Raw genomic sequence first — 18,782 nt, forward strand, 5'->3', positions numbered from 1 at the left:
GAACCAGCTGAAGGGGGTAATGGGCAGGTTTGTTATATTATACACTTTCAAGTAAATTAATGCAGATTTTACTTAGTTTGTACCTTTTATTTGTATGTAATTGGGCAGTAATAAATGTAAATTTGATTGCACTCCCTCATAGCCAAGAAACCAGAAAACTAAACTTCAAAACACATCAGGTCAGGATTCTGGAACTGTTCGACAATAGGGCATTTTGCTAGTAGTGGTCTGTGCATTTTATTTTTTACAACCAACAGAATTGCATGTCTAGTAGCTTTCAACCTGACATCACCACAGGTTTTTGATTGATTGAAGAATTTATTAACAGTTTGCAGAATTACAGTACATTTCAAGCACAAACTCAATACAAAGGCTGTTAACTGTGAGTGGACGACCCAATTAAGCATTACACTTGTTTCCAATAGGGTCCACCATGTTCAAATCATCAAAGGTTGTGTCTTGTGATGCGGCTTTAATTATGCTCGGAAAACAGAAAATGAAACTAATTGACTCAGAATACAAAAAATAAGAATCATGTCAAAGTATAAATAATTAGGATTTACCGAGTGAGCACAGCTCATCCTGTTTGTCAATTTCCCCTTTACAGAAGACACCACAGGCAGCAAACAATCACACACCATCCTAACAAAGGCAGAAAATACTATAAGCAGCTATCTTAAAATCCCACAGTTCATTCTGTACACATGCGCTGCATAAAAAAAAGATTAAAGTTGTACAGAATTGTGGACATAATCACACACTGACATCTGCTTTTACATAATCCGTCACAACTCCAGGAAAAGAAAATACAGTACAGTGATTGACATGGCATACTTGAGAATCTAATGTGATGACATGGGACCCAATAAATACAGTGTGAGCCTCTGCCCAGTATGGGAAAAACCCCATTAAAGCACAACACCCGATACTGCAATGTGTGTACAGTGTACACATGGACATGTGACTTGAGACACACTTAAGTGGGTATGAAATCCAGTCTTGGCTCAGTGGTTACTGGTTAGGCAAGGGGTGTCAAACTCATGTTTTAACATTCTTAGGCAACTGATTTCTGGTCTAGGACTAAGAGATATATTTAATGTTTTGTCAAGTGTATAGGAGTTTCCACCTACAGTATCCGATGGCCTTTCTGACAGAAGCCTAATGGTCTATACATGTACAGAAATATTTTGATTGATTTTGATACACTGACACCACGGCGCGTAAACAGCGCCTCAAACTTTGACTCCGCCCACCACCGGGGGAAGTTGTGATTTGCGCTCGTTCACTGCAATGCAATTTGCGGCATTTTCAAAACAATATTGAGCAGAGTAGCGATTATCAAACGTATTTGCAATGCCATACGTTGAAAGATCTGTTGCCCGTGGACAAGGCACGCTACCTCCGCAAGTTAGATAGCATCGGCATAGATGTTTGTCCGTATTTAATTAAGGATTGGACCAAGTTGCATTGGCAGCCATAGAAAATTCTTACCCCAGGCTAAAACCGGATGACGTTTTTGGGCGTTCCTGTCTAGCGTGGTGTGCACTTTGTAACACAATCTTGATTTTGCACAAATACAATTCCAAGTAGAAGCCAAACCAGCTTAAAGCTAGGGTAATTTGGGTTGATATTTCTTTTGTTAAAATGTTAAATACTGTAGCTCTACATTGTGATAGTAATCATTGCTATAGTGTTTGTTCAGTAACTGGCGTCCTAGAATTCATACAGGATAAACAAATTCACCAAGAAATGATCCAAATTTGAAGCTGATCAATGGGTAATGCACACAGTATTCCAAAGATATATATCTAGATTCACCACACCAACAAGTGGCAGTACATGATTTTAACCCATTTAGGCCTGACGTCGAAATTTAAAAAATGTCTTCTATAATCCTGACAATTTTCTGAAATACTCATAGCGCGGCACTCGGTGCCGCGCTATGAGCTTTTTCAATAGCTAAAGTATAACATAATGCTTAATAAACACCAAAAGGGGTTCCTGCCCAGAATGGATTAAGTAATAAGGGGGTTTGGAGGGAAGCAAAAGTGAGTACAAGTGGTACTCTGTTCTGATGAGTACAGCACAATTCTAGATTCATAAGTCAGTCTCTAATCACTTTGCTCAGCAATCAGTCTTTTGGGCAGCTCTTCATATTGGGGCATGACATGATTTGTTTGTATAGGTGGAGATCTCCGATCTGCAATCATAATACTAACAAAATTCAAGCTGTTGTTCATGAATAGTCCAATTTCCAGATGTAGCTTAATTGAAATAACTGTGTGAGCACAGCAACTCTGTTCAACCAGTGGGCATGAGTGTGGCCAGTAAGACATTGAAAAGGTTGCTTTAGAAAACAAATCTGATAAAAAGAGCCTCAAATTGCTGATGGGCAAGTCCATTGGCATCCTGTAATAAAACTAAATGTTTTGATTACTAAGCCGGCATTGTCAGGCTGTTACTACATAACACTGTGGCACCAGAACCACAAATGTCTCAGTGACATTCAAAGATGCATCAGCACACTAATACTGTTAACCCCATTTGAGCTGCATTTGTATATTGGTGTTCATAGAGAAAGCAATAAATGACTTAATTTAGTTTTTAGTTGACAATAAAAATCTCCTGCAAGGACACTATTCTCTCTGCCTCACATTGATGAGAAAATGCAAGTGTAACCCTTGTGGTAGGTGCTCACACACAGTGTAACTGCTGTTTTCAATGTACACACAACAGCCTCTTTGCCAGTGTGGCAGAGGCATGAGGAGAGTGGTTGCCACTGAAAGATAGAGAATGGATGCAAATATTGTGTGTACAACACATTTTGTAATGTTTTTTACCCTTCCCATAAAAATCATCCCACAGACCAGTTCAGGCTTGTGGGTCGGTAGTTTGACACCCCTGTAACTTGTAATTAGTACTGGAATGAGATGACAGAATTCACTTTGTACACATGAAAGGAGCGGTTCCAGAAAACTCTGGTGAAGTAGTTTGTGTAAGGCGAATAGTTAGACTTTATCACTTGGCAGAACCTTCCGTGCTTGGAGAAAGAATATATCTCCCCTCTGTCATACACCACCTGATTGGGAGAGGAAGATAGAGACAGTCAGTGTTAAAAAGAAGATATAAATGTAATCATTATATCGGTACCTCAAAAATTACAGTATTTGTACATGGTTATGTTTTAACAATGGGCACCTTAATATCTACTAGGAATGGGGGGGTACAGTACATGTCCGTACTCACATGTCCATTTGCAACGTCTAACAGTTCTTTGATCCTGCAGCCCTTGCTATGATTAAGCTCATTACAAAGTGCCTCTTCAATGATCACATAGTTTGTCTTGTGAGAGGTTAGAATTTTGTAGACATCCTCTGCTGACCTCATTGCATAAACTTGGTAAGTCTGTTAAGGAAAAAGAAATGGGTTTGGTAAGGTTTCATAATTTGTCAATGTCAACGAAATGTGAAAATGACAAAAAAAAAAATCTTCAATTCAGTCCTTTCATCTCCATTTAAAAAAAAAGGTATATGAAGCAGGATGTTCTCCCTTGAAATACCCCCTGAAACAAATAACACTGCTTGCCACTTGTGGAGGTGTGATTCTTTGAAATGGGAGCATTTTCAGTGAGAAAGGCCAAGCAGACCAGGCTTGTTCTAAAACAAGAATACCTTTAACCCATTTAGACCAAGAACCCATATAGAGGGAGAGCGTAGTGACGCGTTCAGTAGGATTTGGGCTTATTTGGGCGCCATATTCCTGCCTACATGTAGGCTAGTAGGATGCTAGGCTACTTGGCTGCCAGTCTGTAGTTCGTACGTTTGCTTGTCAGTGACGCTGGTGTGTATACTGTCACTGCAGTACACCATCTTCCATCTCTCCTATCTTTGACTTGTCACAACTCTTCTACTCTATGGCTCCCCTCACTCTATGGCTCCCCTCATGTCAAAACAGTTCTCAACGTTTACATCTTGACGAGAAGACATGTGGACATATCCTTATGGAACCAGGGAGAGGGGGAAAAACACCACGAGAGTGACCAGTCAAACATGTGTTCTCTCCACAGTAAATAAATAATCTGTCTCTAGGCTATGCAATCTGACCATTATTATTTTGATTACACCGTCACGCTCGTTTGAGGACAGGCAGAGAGCAGAGCATACATGTGTTTGGGAATGTTGCTGTTATGTTATTTTGTCAGCCGACACCCAAATCAAAGAAACCATACAGCGTGTATTTAATTATTTGATAATTAAGCAGCAGCCTACTACTATAGCCTACTGGTAGGCAGGAAATGGCAATCAGAATAACCCGTTCTGAGCGAAACTCCCTATGCTCTGGCCCTATACCGGTACGTAACTTAACTATACCTTTCAATCCGGGAACCCCTTTAGAGGTTGTTGCCATCTACAGTATATAGAAACATAATTTTTTTAATAAATATTAGAAGTTTTTCAGAAAACGTAGATTTAGAAGGCGTTTTTAGAATCGACCTGAGGTCTAAATATGGGTAAACAATGCATTGTTCTGTTCTGTTCATTTGCAAACTATCTCTACATGACCAATGAGGACCAGGACAGATGTTCATGAGACCGTGTAGTTTAGGATGTTCATTGTCTAGGTTCGGTAAAGGTCGGCCTGTAATTGATACCACATGTTGACCCGAGATGAATATAAAGCATCCTGCGTGACTGGCTGAGTTGACCAATTTTGTGTGAGGAAAGCATACAGTAAAGAGAGTAAACCCTGTATTATCTATGTTCTTTGCAGAACTCTCCAGACCAGTCTGTATAAACTGACACAGAGAAGGACTTCTTGACTCCTGTCTAAAATGTCTTTTACCAGTGCTATATGAAGGATTCGTATTATCAGTTGTTGTGAGTTGTGTTTACCAGTTATAAGCAGCAGAATGCTTCTCAGTATGCTAGAATGCTAGACAGTAAAACATTACTAGAAGTCCAATCAATCAATTTTTTGGGGTGCACCCGCCAATTTGTAAAATACTATTTTGTCTGCCTAATACTTGCGGTACCCAGGTACCGTATGGTCTACCCTCATGTAATATTGTGTTATTTTATAATCTGTGTGTGGTACTCACATCTTCACTCCTCCTCAGCAGGCTGTCTGAGTAAAGGGGCAGACTGGTCACAGACCACCCTGAACATAGCTTCACTGTCCCCAGCAGCTGAGGACTGCCAGCAAACACTGCTGCAATTGGAGCATGTCTCCTGCAGTGAAGAGGAGTGTGTGGTGGTGGGTGGGGGAGGAGACAATTACAACAGGGGACACCTGTTATGCGATGCTCAGCCAATCACAGCGCAGAATGACACACCTTCCAGCCAATCACAGCGCACAATGCATGTAAGATAATTATTATCCATACATGGGCTGAAAAGGGAGCCAATTCCGTCCTAAATTTTTTGAGGACACAATTACGAATATTATTAGTTAGATTATAATAACACCCCGAACGTCGGGGACCAAAGGTCGCAGTTAACTATGAAATCTTGCGTTTTTTGTCACTCAAAATCCCCATGCATGGGGAAAGCCCCCATATAGTGCCCAGGTCTCGTGACATCACTATAACATAATCAAAATCCCCATACATGGGGAAAGCCCCCATATATTGTGCCCAGGTCTCGTGACATCACTATGACATCATCAGGGATGATAGTAAATCAGGGATCATATAGTAAATGCGACCGGCTGGAGATCCCTGATGTCATCAATATTAGTATATGGATATATGTCAGAACCTGTTCTGACATTCCATATGTTGATATCCATCCTCTTTGATGTCTCCCTTTGGACTGATACCTGTCCATTTAAACTCTAGACGGGCCTGCCCCAAAGTTATTTGTGCAGCCGCGCCCGGCAGCCGTCGGGCCCTTTAGGGCGAGGTCGCTTCTCGCCCTCAGGCGTCTTCCTGGTTAGTTAGATAATGTAATTGTAAATCAAACAATACTGTAACTGTGTTGTTACCCTCTTGGTGTGTTACACACTTATTCTGGTTTTGAAAGCTGTCAGCAGTTCTCAGACTGGATGTAACACTAAATTGTCCTAAGACTAGTGCTTGGTTCCCACACTGTTCATGTTTGAATAAATATCCCTATACAAGTAGTCGCTGGATGGCCCCTCCAAAGCATGGCTTTTGAAAATTATGTCATATGGTAGCAAAGTCTATGGACTTTGTTTGTTTAGAGCACTTATGAAGTAAATCGAATGGCAGCCAAGTATATGGATATTTTGTGAGGGGCGCTAGCCCCTCCTAGAGGGGCTAGGGTCTACAGGTTTAATGTTTGTCTTTAGTACAATGTTTGATTTGTAAACGCCATTGACAATGAAGGGAAAAATTACATCATTATGTGTATTTTAGTTATGAAATGCACAATACTACAGTACTCCAAAGAGCACAATATAACTAATACTCTAATACAATACTTGATGCAGTAATGTCAAAATACATCCGTGTCTATCTGATAATGTCTAACTCCCTCGCTAGGACACAATTTTCAATCATGTCTGTCCAATATACGGTCTACAAGTGTCCCACACTCCCACTAGTTAGTGCCTCTTGAATACAATATGTCAGATGAAAAGACACAGAGCAACAGGGGGAAGGGATATAATAAAGGGCTGTCAATCTGTCATTACATCATTACCGTACAAACCAGAGTGATGTGGCATGTTGTCATCACAAGGACAAACATGATATTAAAATGTTTGCGATGCGAGAGTGTGGTCTAGCCAACACCAACTCGGGACTCCTGAAATGTTATAGAAAATGCTATATACGAAGCGTGACTGACAGGAGATGCAGGTTTTCATAGTAAACTGCGACCTACGGCTTTAGAGCAAATTCATAGTCTGGACGTAGCAAATACAGCCCAGACTCTGGGGCCTGTGTGGACTGAATGATGCAATAATGTTTAAAAAACAACGCATTCTTTCATGCCTTGTATATAGTGGAGGATTTTGATGACTTACGTGATCCAGGTCATCAGCTCTACTGTATCTGGGTCATAGAACTCCTGAAGTTCATTCAGCTCTGCTAGCACACGTGGAAAGTACTGCAGAGGGAGGGGAAGGCAAATGAGATAAAGACACTGAAATGCTCAAGTATTGAGCATTGCACATTCATAAGTACATCGACACAGAACTTGAATATTATGTGGGAATAAAGTGAAACAATAAACTGAACAATAAAGATGATTCTGATTATTAACCCATTTTGGGCAGGAACCCCTTTTGGTGTTTATAGGATTGTTATGCTTTAGCTGTTGAAAAATAGCAGATCTACAAACTCATAGCACGGCACCGAGTGCCGCACTATGAACTGTGTGCTATTTTTGAAAAATCGTGAAAATATGGTCACAAATCTTTGAATATACATTCTTTCAGAGTGGATGTTTTTAACTAAAATCTTTGCTTCTGGGGGGTCCCTGAAACAGCATATTTTCAGATGGGGGTCGGTGACCATTTACAGATAATTCTGGGGGTCCTAGACATGAAATATTGAGTACCACTGATATAGAAACATAGGTATTTCAAAAAACTTTCATGATTTAGAAGACATTTTTTTAATTTTGATGTCAGGCCTTAACAAGGATCAGCCCTCACCTCTCTCCACAAACTGAAACCAATGATGGTCGGCACTGCTGTACTCAATATCAGAGCCTGCAGAGAGACAAATAAGACAATACTTCACTCTTAACAGCAAGGAGGTACCTTAAACCTACAAACCTTCATGTCCTATCCTGGATTTTTACCCCGGTCCACCACGCAAGTGATTAAGGTTTTTACCACTAAGCTAATACATCCTGTCTGTTTGCTTAGGGAAGAATTGAATTTGGATTGTCAACCACTAAAGAAATACAACCGTCAACCACCCCAACAAGTCTTATTGTATTAACATAGTCTACTCAAGCCTCAAGCGGAGCCTGCGGCACCACCAAGGGCAAGGTGGAGCCTGCGGAACTGTTGCGGCTCGAGAATCCACCATTCCTGAATAAAGTGCCTGGTGCTGGGAGTCTGGTGCAACGCACAGGGCCTGACCTGGTGAGAGCAGGAGTGGACCTGGTGAGACGTAGGAGGGGCCCGGACAGGAGTCAACCCACAGAGCCTAGTCCTTCCACGCGCCAGAATGGTACCTCCCAGTCCCGGCAGAGTAGTTCAGGAGGAACGGATTGTGTGGCCCTGGTTTTTCCCTAATGGGACTGATCGAGGGTAGCTACTGGGACGTAAGTCGGGACTTGATCACCCCGGCTGGGTCACCTGAGTGAGGGGCATGATGTTGCGAGACCCGAAACCCCGATGACCTTGGGATACATCACTGAGGATACGTCCCAGGTGCATCCATGTATGTATGTATGTATGTATTTTGTTTAGTTATTCTATTTATAGTGACTCATAGGAATAGACTACGTGACAACCAGGAATAGTCTGGTGACCACCGGAGAGACGGGTGGCAGCCGGAAATTAGACGGCACCCGGGAGCAGTATGGGTTGGCGCCCCAGCCTGTGTCTTCCGTGAGGAAGAAGCCCAACAAACCCACGGTGAGGCCTTTAGGAGGGCCATTCAAGCCTCAAGCGGAGCCTGCGGCACCACCAAGGGCAAGGTGGAGCCTGCGGAACTGTTGCGGCTCGAGAATCCACCATTCCTGAATAAAGTGCCTGGTGCTGGGAGTCTGGGTGCAACGCACAGGGCCTGACCTGGTGAGAGCAGGAGTGGACCTGGTGAGACGTAGGAGGGGCCCGGACAGGAGTCAACCCACAGAGCCTAGTCCTTCCACGCGCCAGAATGGTACCTCCCAGTCCCGGCAGAGTAGTTCAGGAGGAACGGATTGTGTGGCCCTGGTTTTTCCCTAATGGGACTGATCGAGGGTAGCTACTGGGACGTAAGTCGGGACTTGATCACCCCGGCTGGGTCACCTGAGTGAGGGGTATGATGTTGCGAGACCCGAAACCCCGATGACCTTGGGATACATCACTGAGGATACGTCCCAGGTGCATCCATGTATGTATGTATGTATGTATTTTGTTTAGTTATTCTATTTATAGTGACTCATAGGAATAGACTACGTGACAACCAGGAATAGTCTGGTGACCACCGGAGAGACGGGTGGCACCCGGAAATTAGACGGCACCCGGGAGCAGTATGGGTTGGCGCCCCAGCCTGTGTCTTCCGTGAGGAAGAAGCCCAACAAACCCACGGTGAGGCCTTTAGGAGGGCCATTCAAGCCTCAAGCGGAGCCTGCGGCACCACCAAGGGCAAGGTGGAGCCTGCGGAACTGTTGCGGCTCGAGAATCCACCATTCCTGAATAAAGTGCCTGGTGCTGGGAGTCTGGTGCAACGCACAGGGCCTGACCTGGTGAGAGCAGGAGTGGACCTGGTGAGACGTAGGAGGGGCCCGGACAGGAGTCAACCCACAGAGCCTAGTCCTTCCACGCGCCAGAATGGTACCTCCCAATCCCGGCAGAGTAGTTCAGGAGGAACGGATTGTGTGGCCCTGGTTTTTCCCTAATGGGACTGATCGAGGGTAGCTACTGGGACGTAAGTCGGGACTTGATCACCCCGGCTGGGTCACCTGAGTGAGGGGTATGATGTTGCGAGACCCGAAACCCCGATGACCTTGGGATACATCACTGAGGATACGTCCCAGGTGCATCCATGTATGTATGTATGTATGTATTTTGTTTAGTTATTCTATTTATAGTGACTCATAGGAATAGACTACGTGACAACCAGGAATAGTCTGGTGACCACCGGAGAGACGGGTGGCACCCGGAAATTAGACGGCACCCGGGAGCAGTATGGGTTGGCGCCCCAGCCTGTGTCTTCCGTGAGGAAGAAGCCCAACAAACCCACGGTGAGGCCTTTAGGAGGGCCATTCAAGCCTCAAGCGGAGCCTGCGGCACCACCAAGGGCAAGGTGGAGCCTGCGGAACTGTTGCGGCTCGAGAATCCACCATTCCTGAATAAAGTGCCTGGTGCTGGGAGTCTGGTGCAACGCACAGGGCCTGACCTGGTGAGAGCAGGAGTGGACCTGGTGAGACGTAGGAGGGGCCCGGACAGGAGTCAACCCACAGAGCCTAGTCCTTCCACGCGCCAGAATGGTACCTCCCAGTCCCGGCAGAGTAGTTCAGGAGGAACGGATTGTGTGGCCCTGGTTTTTCCCTAATGGGACTGATCGAGGGTAGCTACTGGGACGTAAGTCGGGACTTGATCACCCCGGCTGGGTCACCTGAGTGAGGGGTATGATGTTGCGAGACCCGAAACCCCGATGACCTTGGGATACATCACTGAGGATACGTCCCAGGTGCATCCATGTATGTATGTATGTATGTATTTTGTTTAGTTACTGACTCTACCATACAGATTAGTTATGATTTAGTCACTAAAAAGTTAGTGTAGCTTAAGAATCACTTTGTCAATTTCCCTATGTACCAGTACTTACATACTGTACATAAAGAATATGAAATAGTAAAATACAGTTCCGCCTCAGCCACTTGCAGTGCAACATAAAATATCAATCCTATCTACGAAACATAAAAAGACCAAAACTAAAGCAGAACATAAAGCTTTAAGTCTACTGCATGAATGCATAAAACTGAGTATTACAAGCGCAAAATAACTTTGATCAAATAGGAATACATATTAGACCACTAGAATGTCAACGTGTCTCACCAGCAGAACAGGATGAATGGACTTGAGTTTGAGCCACCTGAACATAGTCATCCAGAGTTCTGGAGAGCACACACCAAACGCTGTGAACATACAGACGTATGGGGCCCATAAATACTTCATCCTGCATGGCAAAGAAAGTTAACAAATCAACCATTAACGACTGCATCCTGCTGCCACTTATGGAGAATATAGAATATAGACAATACTACACTGATACGATAAATGAAAACATGATACCAATTTTAAAAAACAATGGATATTGGATAAGCAGACGTTTTTAATTTGCTAACATTAATTGTATCTACATTTTCTCTATCTGTGCTGTGTTTCATTACTGCTGTACAGTACTGCCACTGACAACTGCACTCAATAAAGGTCTATCTAATAAAGGTTTATATAAGGTCCCTGGTTTGATCCCCCTTCAGGCTTAGTGTCTAAGTGTCCTAAACGTGTACTGCCTTTTCTTCCCAATACTTCACCAGTGAGGGTTAGGGAGCACTCCGCTACTACTAGACCGCGACGGCGGCGCAACGTCTCAAGCGAACTTGAGCCACGAGAGACACCACCGAGTCGAACGTTACGAAGTTCACTTGAGCCGACTCAGCACCGTCCGAGTTGCAACCCAAAAGGCACAGAATAGTAAATCCTCGTCCCCCCTACTTGCGTGTGGTCCAAATGAACACAACAAGCACTCCCTAACACACCGATGTCACTCACTGGTGAAAGTATTGTGAGGAAAGGGCAGGTTGCATCCTAAACAGTCAGGATTGTCTGCGTATAAACATACCCCTCAAAAACCATAGCCAGTCCTCCAAACAGCAGCGAGTGGAAAACATGATAGATGACCTCAGGCTGCTCCCCTATTCGCCCATCCTCAAGTTTGAGGTTGGTTTTCATTGGCTGGCCACTGAAAAAGATTGAAAATATACAGTATTAATACATAGGGGTGCTCTGAGCAATAACAATATATACCAGTAAGATGCCCTTTACACAACAGGTCTGGGAATGCCCATATATGGACTTTTTCTTTCTTTCTTTGACGTTTTCAAGCCGGGTAGGGCGTAAAATGTGTACTAATTAGTAAGGCCAGGTGGGGCCTCAGGCCAGCCCAGTTAGGGCTCAGGTAGGGCCAGGCCTTAATTTCCAGGCCTGTTGAGAACTCTAGTTTTTGCCAACTTTGGGATGCTAAAAAGAATCACACCTGTGTGAAGTGAGGGGCGCTCTTATCATCATACAACTTCATGATGTATGATGATATTGTCAATGGGAATTTAATCTTTGTGTTAGGATAAAATAGCCGATTTGCTCGTCCACATGACACATTCTCCATTCATTGTCAATGGCATTTAATGTTTGTGTTAGGACAAGAATCTACACTATAGCTGAATATAGGAGGGGCTAGCCGCTAGCGCACCTCAAAAATGGAAATGGCTGATGAAAATGGCTGTGAACAGAAAATGAGATGCATTGACCACCGTATGGTCATGTCATCCCTATAAACAAGAGCAATGTTATGGGTTTACTGCAGATTCTAACCTAAGTCTTCTGTAAATGGTCTGCAAGGTGGACAGCAAGCAGACCATGAGAACCAGGATGTAAAAAGGCAGCACTGAGGCCTGGGTCAGCCGCAGAAACAGGTCCTGAGTGGGGGTCTGGAAACCCTCTTGGCACAGCAGATGGTTGGTGACAAAGTCACTTAGAGAAATAAATATTTGATTATTACAGATAAAAAATGCTAAATGAGAGATATTGAGAGACATGGATATATATACGGTAGAGATGTGAAAGTGATAGGGACACATACTATAATAGAAGGGGTGTACTGATATACTAATAATGGCTGCAGTATTTCTTCCTATGTACTTCAACATATGGGAAGACATGCAACATAAATATACAAATGTTGCCAGTGCCACTCACGTTGTTGAGATCATCCCAAATTTTGCTTCAAGGAACTTCAATATGAAGTCATCTTCATTGATTGGTAAAAGCTTCTGTGAATGAATAAACACATAGTCACTATTTAAGGCCAAACCACACCAATGGATCGAGACACTATAAAAGCATTTTTAGCGTTCGTCCCAGCGATGTGATACAGTATATCCTGTTGCACGTCGGCGCAAGTGATTCAATTGGTTCAATAATTCAATGGTTGCAACTACATGCATCTACATGCGTCAACATGCGTCTACTTGCAACCGTTTGGTTGCAAGGTGATTGCATTGGTGTGGTTTGGGTAACACTAAGTAAAGTGTTACCGATGGTCTTCACTCCAAAACATGCAACCTGTACAGACGGAAGCAGTCAGACTGCCCCCAACTGATGTAGCACAATATTAAATACAGCATCCCTGTTTTCAGGTTTACCTTGACCAAATAGCTGAAGGTGATTCCTGTGGTAAAAACCAAGTAGAAATGCAGGAACAGTTTCCTCAATCTAGCCATCAAGGTCCCTGTCTTCATGTTTTTCTGAAATCAGAAATGGAGAACAATAAATGCAAATTGCAAAGGTACTTGAGTGGCTCCATGCTAAGCACTATCTCCCCACATCCAAAGGTCCTGATTGCAAACCTGAATATCGTTGCTGTCGGGAGGAACATTTCTGGGTCTAACATGGGACCTATGGGGGCTTCCAGTAGACTAATAAGCACTCAGAGGAAGTGCACCTGCACCTAGAGATGATTTGAAAACAACATTACCCTGGTCTGATGGTAGCCATGCACATCACAAAATGATGTGATGGTAGTTTTGCTGTTGGTAAGTCTAGACAGCATAATGATTTCTAAAGCTTGGTGGATTAATTTGTAAGGATAGACATGTTAATAGAAAGAATGTATACATTGTGCACTTTTCTCTCCTTCATAAATTATTCAACGTTTCGGTTCCATAGGGACCTTCATCAGAATGAAGTTCCCTATGTTTCTTCTTTAATGAATGAATGGGTGTGACTTGTGTCGAGTATACATTTACTCTCAGCAACAAAAATGTTTTGGGTACAGATATAAAGACAAAAATAAATAAATGCCTAGATGTCGTCTGTCATATCTGGACATTAGAATCAGACTCGTCCAATTTAAAATGGTAAATGGTGCATTTATACAGCGCCTTTATCCAAGGCGCTTTACAGAGATTGTGCATTACATTCACCCATTCACACACACATTCATACACCGATGGCAGCGGAAACCATGCAAGGCACCAACTAGCGCATCGGGAGCAATTAGGGGTTCAGTGTCTTGCTCAAGGACACTTCGACAGTAACTCTGGGGGAGCCCGGGTTCGAACTGGCAACATTACAGTTACCATCCAGGCACTCTACCCCTGAGCCACCGCCGCCCTAAAATACTAAATCGGTTTTAAAGAGGTTGCAGCATATGGGAGGCAAAACAGACCAGAGGCGTTCCAATTGAAATGGGGGAAATGTTTAACCTATATCGGGGGTGTGAGGTCTTGGGCTGGTTCTGGGGTCCTTCTGCTTAGGTGGAGGGGGCTTGGGCCGACCCGGGGTCTAAACCCTCTTTGGGCATTAATAGCAGAGACCAGGCACGTAGGTGTGACACATAAATATATTGTACATTCATCCTGTCACGTAAGCGTATTGTGAACTGAGTGAGTGAGGCTTCATTTTGGCAGAGGTGCAATGCAAACCTGCTATTATGTATTTTTGTCTTTTGTTTATTTTTTGTAAGTATAGTTTTAGATTTGTCTGTTTGTTAGTTTTGTCTTAGTTTTTCTCTTGTTGCTATTTTTCCATCTGCCCTCAGTTCTGTCAATGTTATAAAATGAAAAAGCTAAATAAAAAATATAAATCATAAAAAAGAGATGTCGTCTGTCCATGTCATCTACTGTGCAATGGTTGAGAGAGGATCTAACTCTACCTGAAAGTACCTCGCAAGCACTGAGCTTATCAGGAGGCTGAGCATAGGGGAGCTGAGTAGAACGGGGTTCTGGAACTGGAACACATAAGCCAGGAACATGGCACTGAAGTACACTTTGTGAATGTCAGCCATCTGTGCATCATAGAGATAGACATATGATGAGAGAGAGAGAGAGAGAGAGAGAGAGAGAGAGAGAGAGAGAGAGAGGGAGAGAGAGAGAGAGAGAGAGAGAGAACAAATTTGGAAATTGCATAGGCTGTGTGCACATTTTTTATTGTTTACACAAGTCCTTGTAATGAAAGTGACAACAATTTTAGATTATATAAAATAAAATATTTCACAATCTAAACAAAGGACTTTCAATAAGGGAACAATATGGTGGTGGGTTTGGTATTTAACAAGTTATAAAATGTATTCTTAATAACAGGGTGGGAGAAATGTAAGGAGCTTATTACTTTGCGGGGTGGAACCAGGTCCAAGGAGTCAAGCAGGAAGAGAGCCAGGGCTTGAAAGAAGAGCACATAATGGCTGTGTTCCCAGACCAGAAGGAAGATAAATGTGGTGGCACTCATAGAAAGATAGCAGAACATCTAGAGGATTGAAGAGAAATAATTTATATATTTCAATGTAAGTCTTCAAAGGTTAGCAGTGGATATACATTCTAAATAAAAATATTGTTAATAGTGGTTAAGATAATAATAAAGATAGATCAAGATAACGAGACACACCTCTGTGGCAGAGCTGATGTTGTTACTAAGGAATCCTGTCAAAGCTGCCACTTGACAGGCGAAGTAAGGCAGAGCCCAGTTTTCTCGCAGAGGAATGGCATAGTCCACTTTGGTTGTATCTGATCTGGGATGGTAAATAAAATAAATATTATTGTACACCTGCAAAAGTAAATACATGCATTCCCCAAAATGGACACTTTACAATTTCTCTTTTGATTGATTGAAATATTTATTAACAGTTGGCAGAATTACAGTACATTTCAAGCACAACTCAAAAGAAAAACGACCGCATAAAAGCATTTCTACTTGTTTACAATAGGGCCCACCATTTTCATTTCATCAAAACATTTAGAGACGTACAAATACACTTCTATGTTTTAGCCAAAAGAAGGAAATCATAGTGGAGGTAAAAAGGGAAAAGAAACATATACAGTGAGGGAAAAAAGGGGGTGGGTGGGGGAAATCAGATTTTACAGGGGCCAGTTTCGAATTGCAGCTGTCCGTAGGTGCCCTTTGAGAGTGGTTTTGAAGGAGTCAAGGGATTTGCATGTCTTAATGACTGTTGGTAGGGCGTTACACATTTTGGTGGCATAGGAGCGAAATTAATTTAGTCTCTTGTTTGTGCCGAATCTGGGTTGCACATGGGTTTGTTGAACCCCCTCTGGTGTTGTGGGTGTGAACTTCGTTGACATTAAGGAAGTATTTAGACAGGTACATGGGTATCTTGGTGGTGTATTGAACCTTGTGGACCAGACCCATTGCAAGATGCTGTACTGTTGTCAACCTTAAGCCATTCCAGCCTGTAAAAGTGGGCAGGGGTGAGGTGGGTTCGGGGAGTGAGGGCAAGTAGCAGCCTGACCAGTTTGTCTGGAGCCTTGTGACTACAGTTATGAATTGGATATAAAGGACTGGGCCAATAAGGGAAATGATGAATTCTAGAAATAAAATGTAATATGTTTTCTCATAAAACAGGAATGAGGTTCTCAGGTTTGTTTTCCAGTAAGTATGCTAAAGTGCAGCAACCAGTTGCATGTGGAAATGATAAAATTACCAAATGGGATTCCACTCACCTATTGATGACATACCAGGCAACAGCCAGCATACCTGCCACCCAGCTACCACTCATCACCCAGCTACACACGAACAGGGCAGTGACATAGACCGCCTGAAGGCCTAATACTGCTCCGATGTAGAAATAAATGGGCTCTATCAAGTCCTGGTGGATGCAGGAAGAGAATACTCTGACATCTCAAGTTTTTCCACACACAAATTTAAGCATGTTCTGTACAATTAAAGTATACATTAGAAGTCACTTTTTATTTTTCCATGGTTTCACATTTGTCTAATTGTGACTCATTTTACCAGTGTCAACACACAGCTCTATAATACAGTAAGTCTTATGGGGTAAGCTGCTACCAGTAGTATGTCACAAATTATGCACCCGACTACAGTTATGCACAGAGCCTAATGTCTAATAAGTCTAGAGAGATGTACAGTAACTGCTACCTGTGTTACCTGGAGAGGCACTGGACTGACCTGGCTTTCTGTGAATCTGTAGATGAAGCTGGTGATGACTTCTGGGTACAGAGACAGCCGCTCCACTACATTAATGGTCTGACCAGCAACTGTCCTATTATCTACAGTCAGCTCATAAAACCCTGAAAAACACCATGAGGTTAAGAACCCACACAAACCGAAAGAGAGAGAGAAAGCAGCTCAAAATGAGCTGTAGCTATTCGGCTATAAAGAGGTAAGATCATTAAAATTCAGGAGAGCCAAAACAATAGATCTTTTGACATTTTGTTCTAGCAGTATATTCAATAGAGAATAAATGACTGCACCTCTTTCGAAAGTTGGTGCTGACAGCATGTGCTTGTAGTAGTAATAATAGAGACCACTGCCTCCCTGGAAGGTGATTTCACGTTCAAACTCCTGAGGTGCAGGACAAAACAACAGCAACATGCAGTCAAATGTGGAAGTTGCCGTCAGGTGACTTGGCAGATGAGAATAATGCAACCTACCGGTCTACTTGAAAACCAAAACTTCCTGTCATGGTAGGCCGAGAGGTAAGCAGCGTAAAGCATGCCACATGCAACCGCTGCCAGACACCCAAAGAACAGTTTCACCACCCGCTGAAGAATCACCGCTGAGAAGTGAAGCGATAATGATGGCAGTGAGATTGCCTGTTGTAGTGATTATTATGTTCCCAGAATTTGAACTATTGCTTTGAGAACAAAAGCCTGGAATATATTGTCGACGACATATATACTTACAGGTGGAGGTGCCTCTGGAACTTTTAGCAGTCGACGTATTGCTGGCGACCTCTTCTTTAGATTGAGCATCCTCATTCTCCACCTCCCCGTCATCCTCCACCTTCACATCCTCGCCATCCTCCTTATCCTTCACCTCTATGCCAGCTGCAGCTGCTGAGACACTTCCCACATCCTCCTGTGGGTTTACCCTCAACAGACCTTCATTCACATCTGCACCACACCAGACACTGTAGTTCAGGGTCCTTTCCTTTACTTATAGCATTAATAGTGCCAAGAATTAAAGTATTTTCAAGTGTATATTTGTATGTCTTTAAATCTTCTGATGAATTGATGAAATGGTGGACCCTTTTGTAAACAAGTCTTAGTGCTTTATCAACATAAGTTTTTGTATTAACTTGTGCTTTCGTTTGAAATGTACCCATTCTACATACTGTGAAATGTACCCATTCTACATACTGTGAAATAAAATGTCAATGAATCAATACAAATGGCTCCACCCACTTGGTTACACTCTCAAAGTTAAAAGGATTTTACTGATAGTCAACTTACTTGTAGTAGTGTACGAGTCCTCATCCTCATCTTCCTCCCCTCCAAGCTTCTCAGTTTTCCGACATCTTAACTCAGTCATGACTGGAAATTAAAGCCCAAGTCGCCCGATATGACCAGACAACAGCATGCTAGCTGGCTGCTAGTGTAAAGTCTATGGTGGTGAGGCGACTCGCGAGCAATGTTGCTATGAATAAACAGTGTTCCTCCAGGAAGGAAGCGGTTAGCTGCGCTGCCTGCTAGCTGCCTTGTTGTGGAAACGTCAAGTAAACTACAAGAGCTCGACGCATCAGTTACATACATTAAAGACAGCTCCTCAAAGCAGGAACCGGCAAACCTCGTTCCCAGGCGTTCTACAGTTCACATAATACCATAGATAAATTCATATATAGATGGATATACATGTCTGACAGACAGACTGTGCTCCACAAAGTCAAAACATCACCACACAGGGCATGGCGGAAGTTGCGGGTGCAAATAGAAGCGAAGAAGAAATTTGATTTATTTTAATTTAGTCAATGTAGGTACAGAGTGAACTTAACAATGATAAATGAATATGATAATACCTTTTAAATAATCACAAACATGAATTATGTTTGTTATTTACAGCTAGGTAGAGTAGTGGGGCGAGCGTACCCGTTACCGGTGGTCCATAGCTCTAATGACTTTGCA

General features: G+C 43.0%; 1 protein-coding gene across 3 annotated transcripts; it reads right to left on the minus strand.

Moving 5' to 3' along the window:
• Positions 1 to 72: 72 nt before the first annotated feature.
• Positions 73 to 18,547, minus strand: LOC306938168 (putative C-mannosyltransferase DPY19L4). Of its 3 annotated transcripts, none has more exons than XM_079522221.1 (19): positions 18,114 to 18,547; positions 17,565 to 17,717; positions 17,313 to 17,437; positions 17,133 to 17,223; positions 16,807 to 16,949; positions 16,362 to 16,507; positions 15,292 to 15,415; positions 15,019 to 15,153; positions 14,564 to 14,695; positions 13,053 to 13,154; positions 12,607 to 12,680; positions 12,223 to 12,381; positions 11,474 to 11,593; positions 10,687 to 10,807; positions 7,621 to 7,677; positions 6,988 to 7,070; positions 5,099 to 5,228; positions 3,247 to 3,405; positions 73 to 3,079 (listed from the first exon to the last, which is right to left on the minus strand). In XM_079522221.1, the coding sequence occupies exons 1-19, from the start codon at positions 18,190 to 18,192 to the stop codon at positions 2,915 to 2,917; spliced, it is 2,298 nt and encodes a 765-aa protein (XP_079378347.1). In that variant the 5' UTR covers positions 18,193 to 18,547; the 3' UTR covers positions 73 to 2,914. The 3 variants fall into 3 exon arrangements, with proteins under 3 accessions (XP_079378347.1, XP_079378346.1, XP_079378345.1); XM_079522220.1 differs by having other exon boundaries at positions 16,828 to 16,949; positions 17,565 to 17,774; XM_079522219.1 differs by having other exon boundaries at positions 17,565 to 17,774.
• Positions 18,548 to 18,782: the final 235 nt, after the last annotated feature.

This window comes from Electrona antarctica (genome assembly GCF_951216825.1).
Source record: "Electrona antarctica genome assembly, chromosome: 15".
NCBI classification, from domain to species: Eukaryota; Metazoa; Chordata; class Actinopteri; order Myctophiformes; family Myctophidae; genus Electrona; species Electrona antarctica.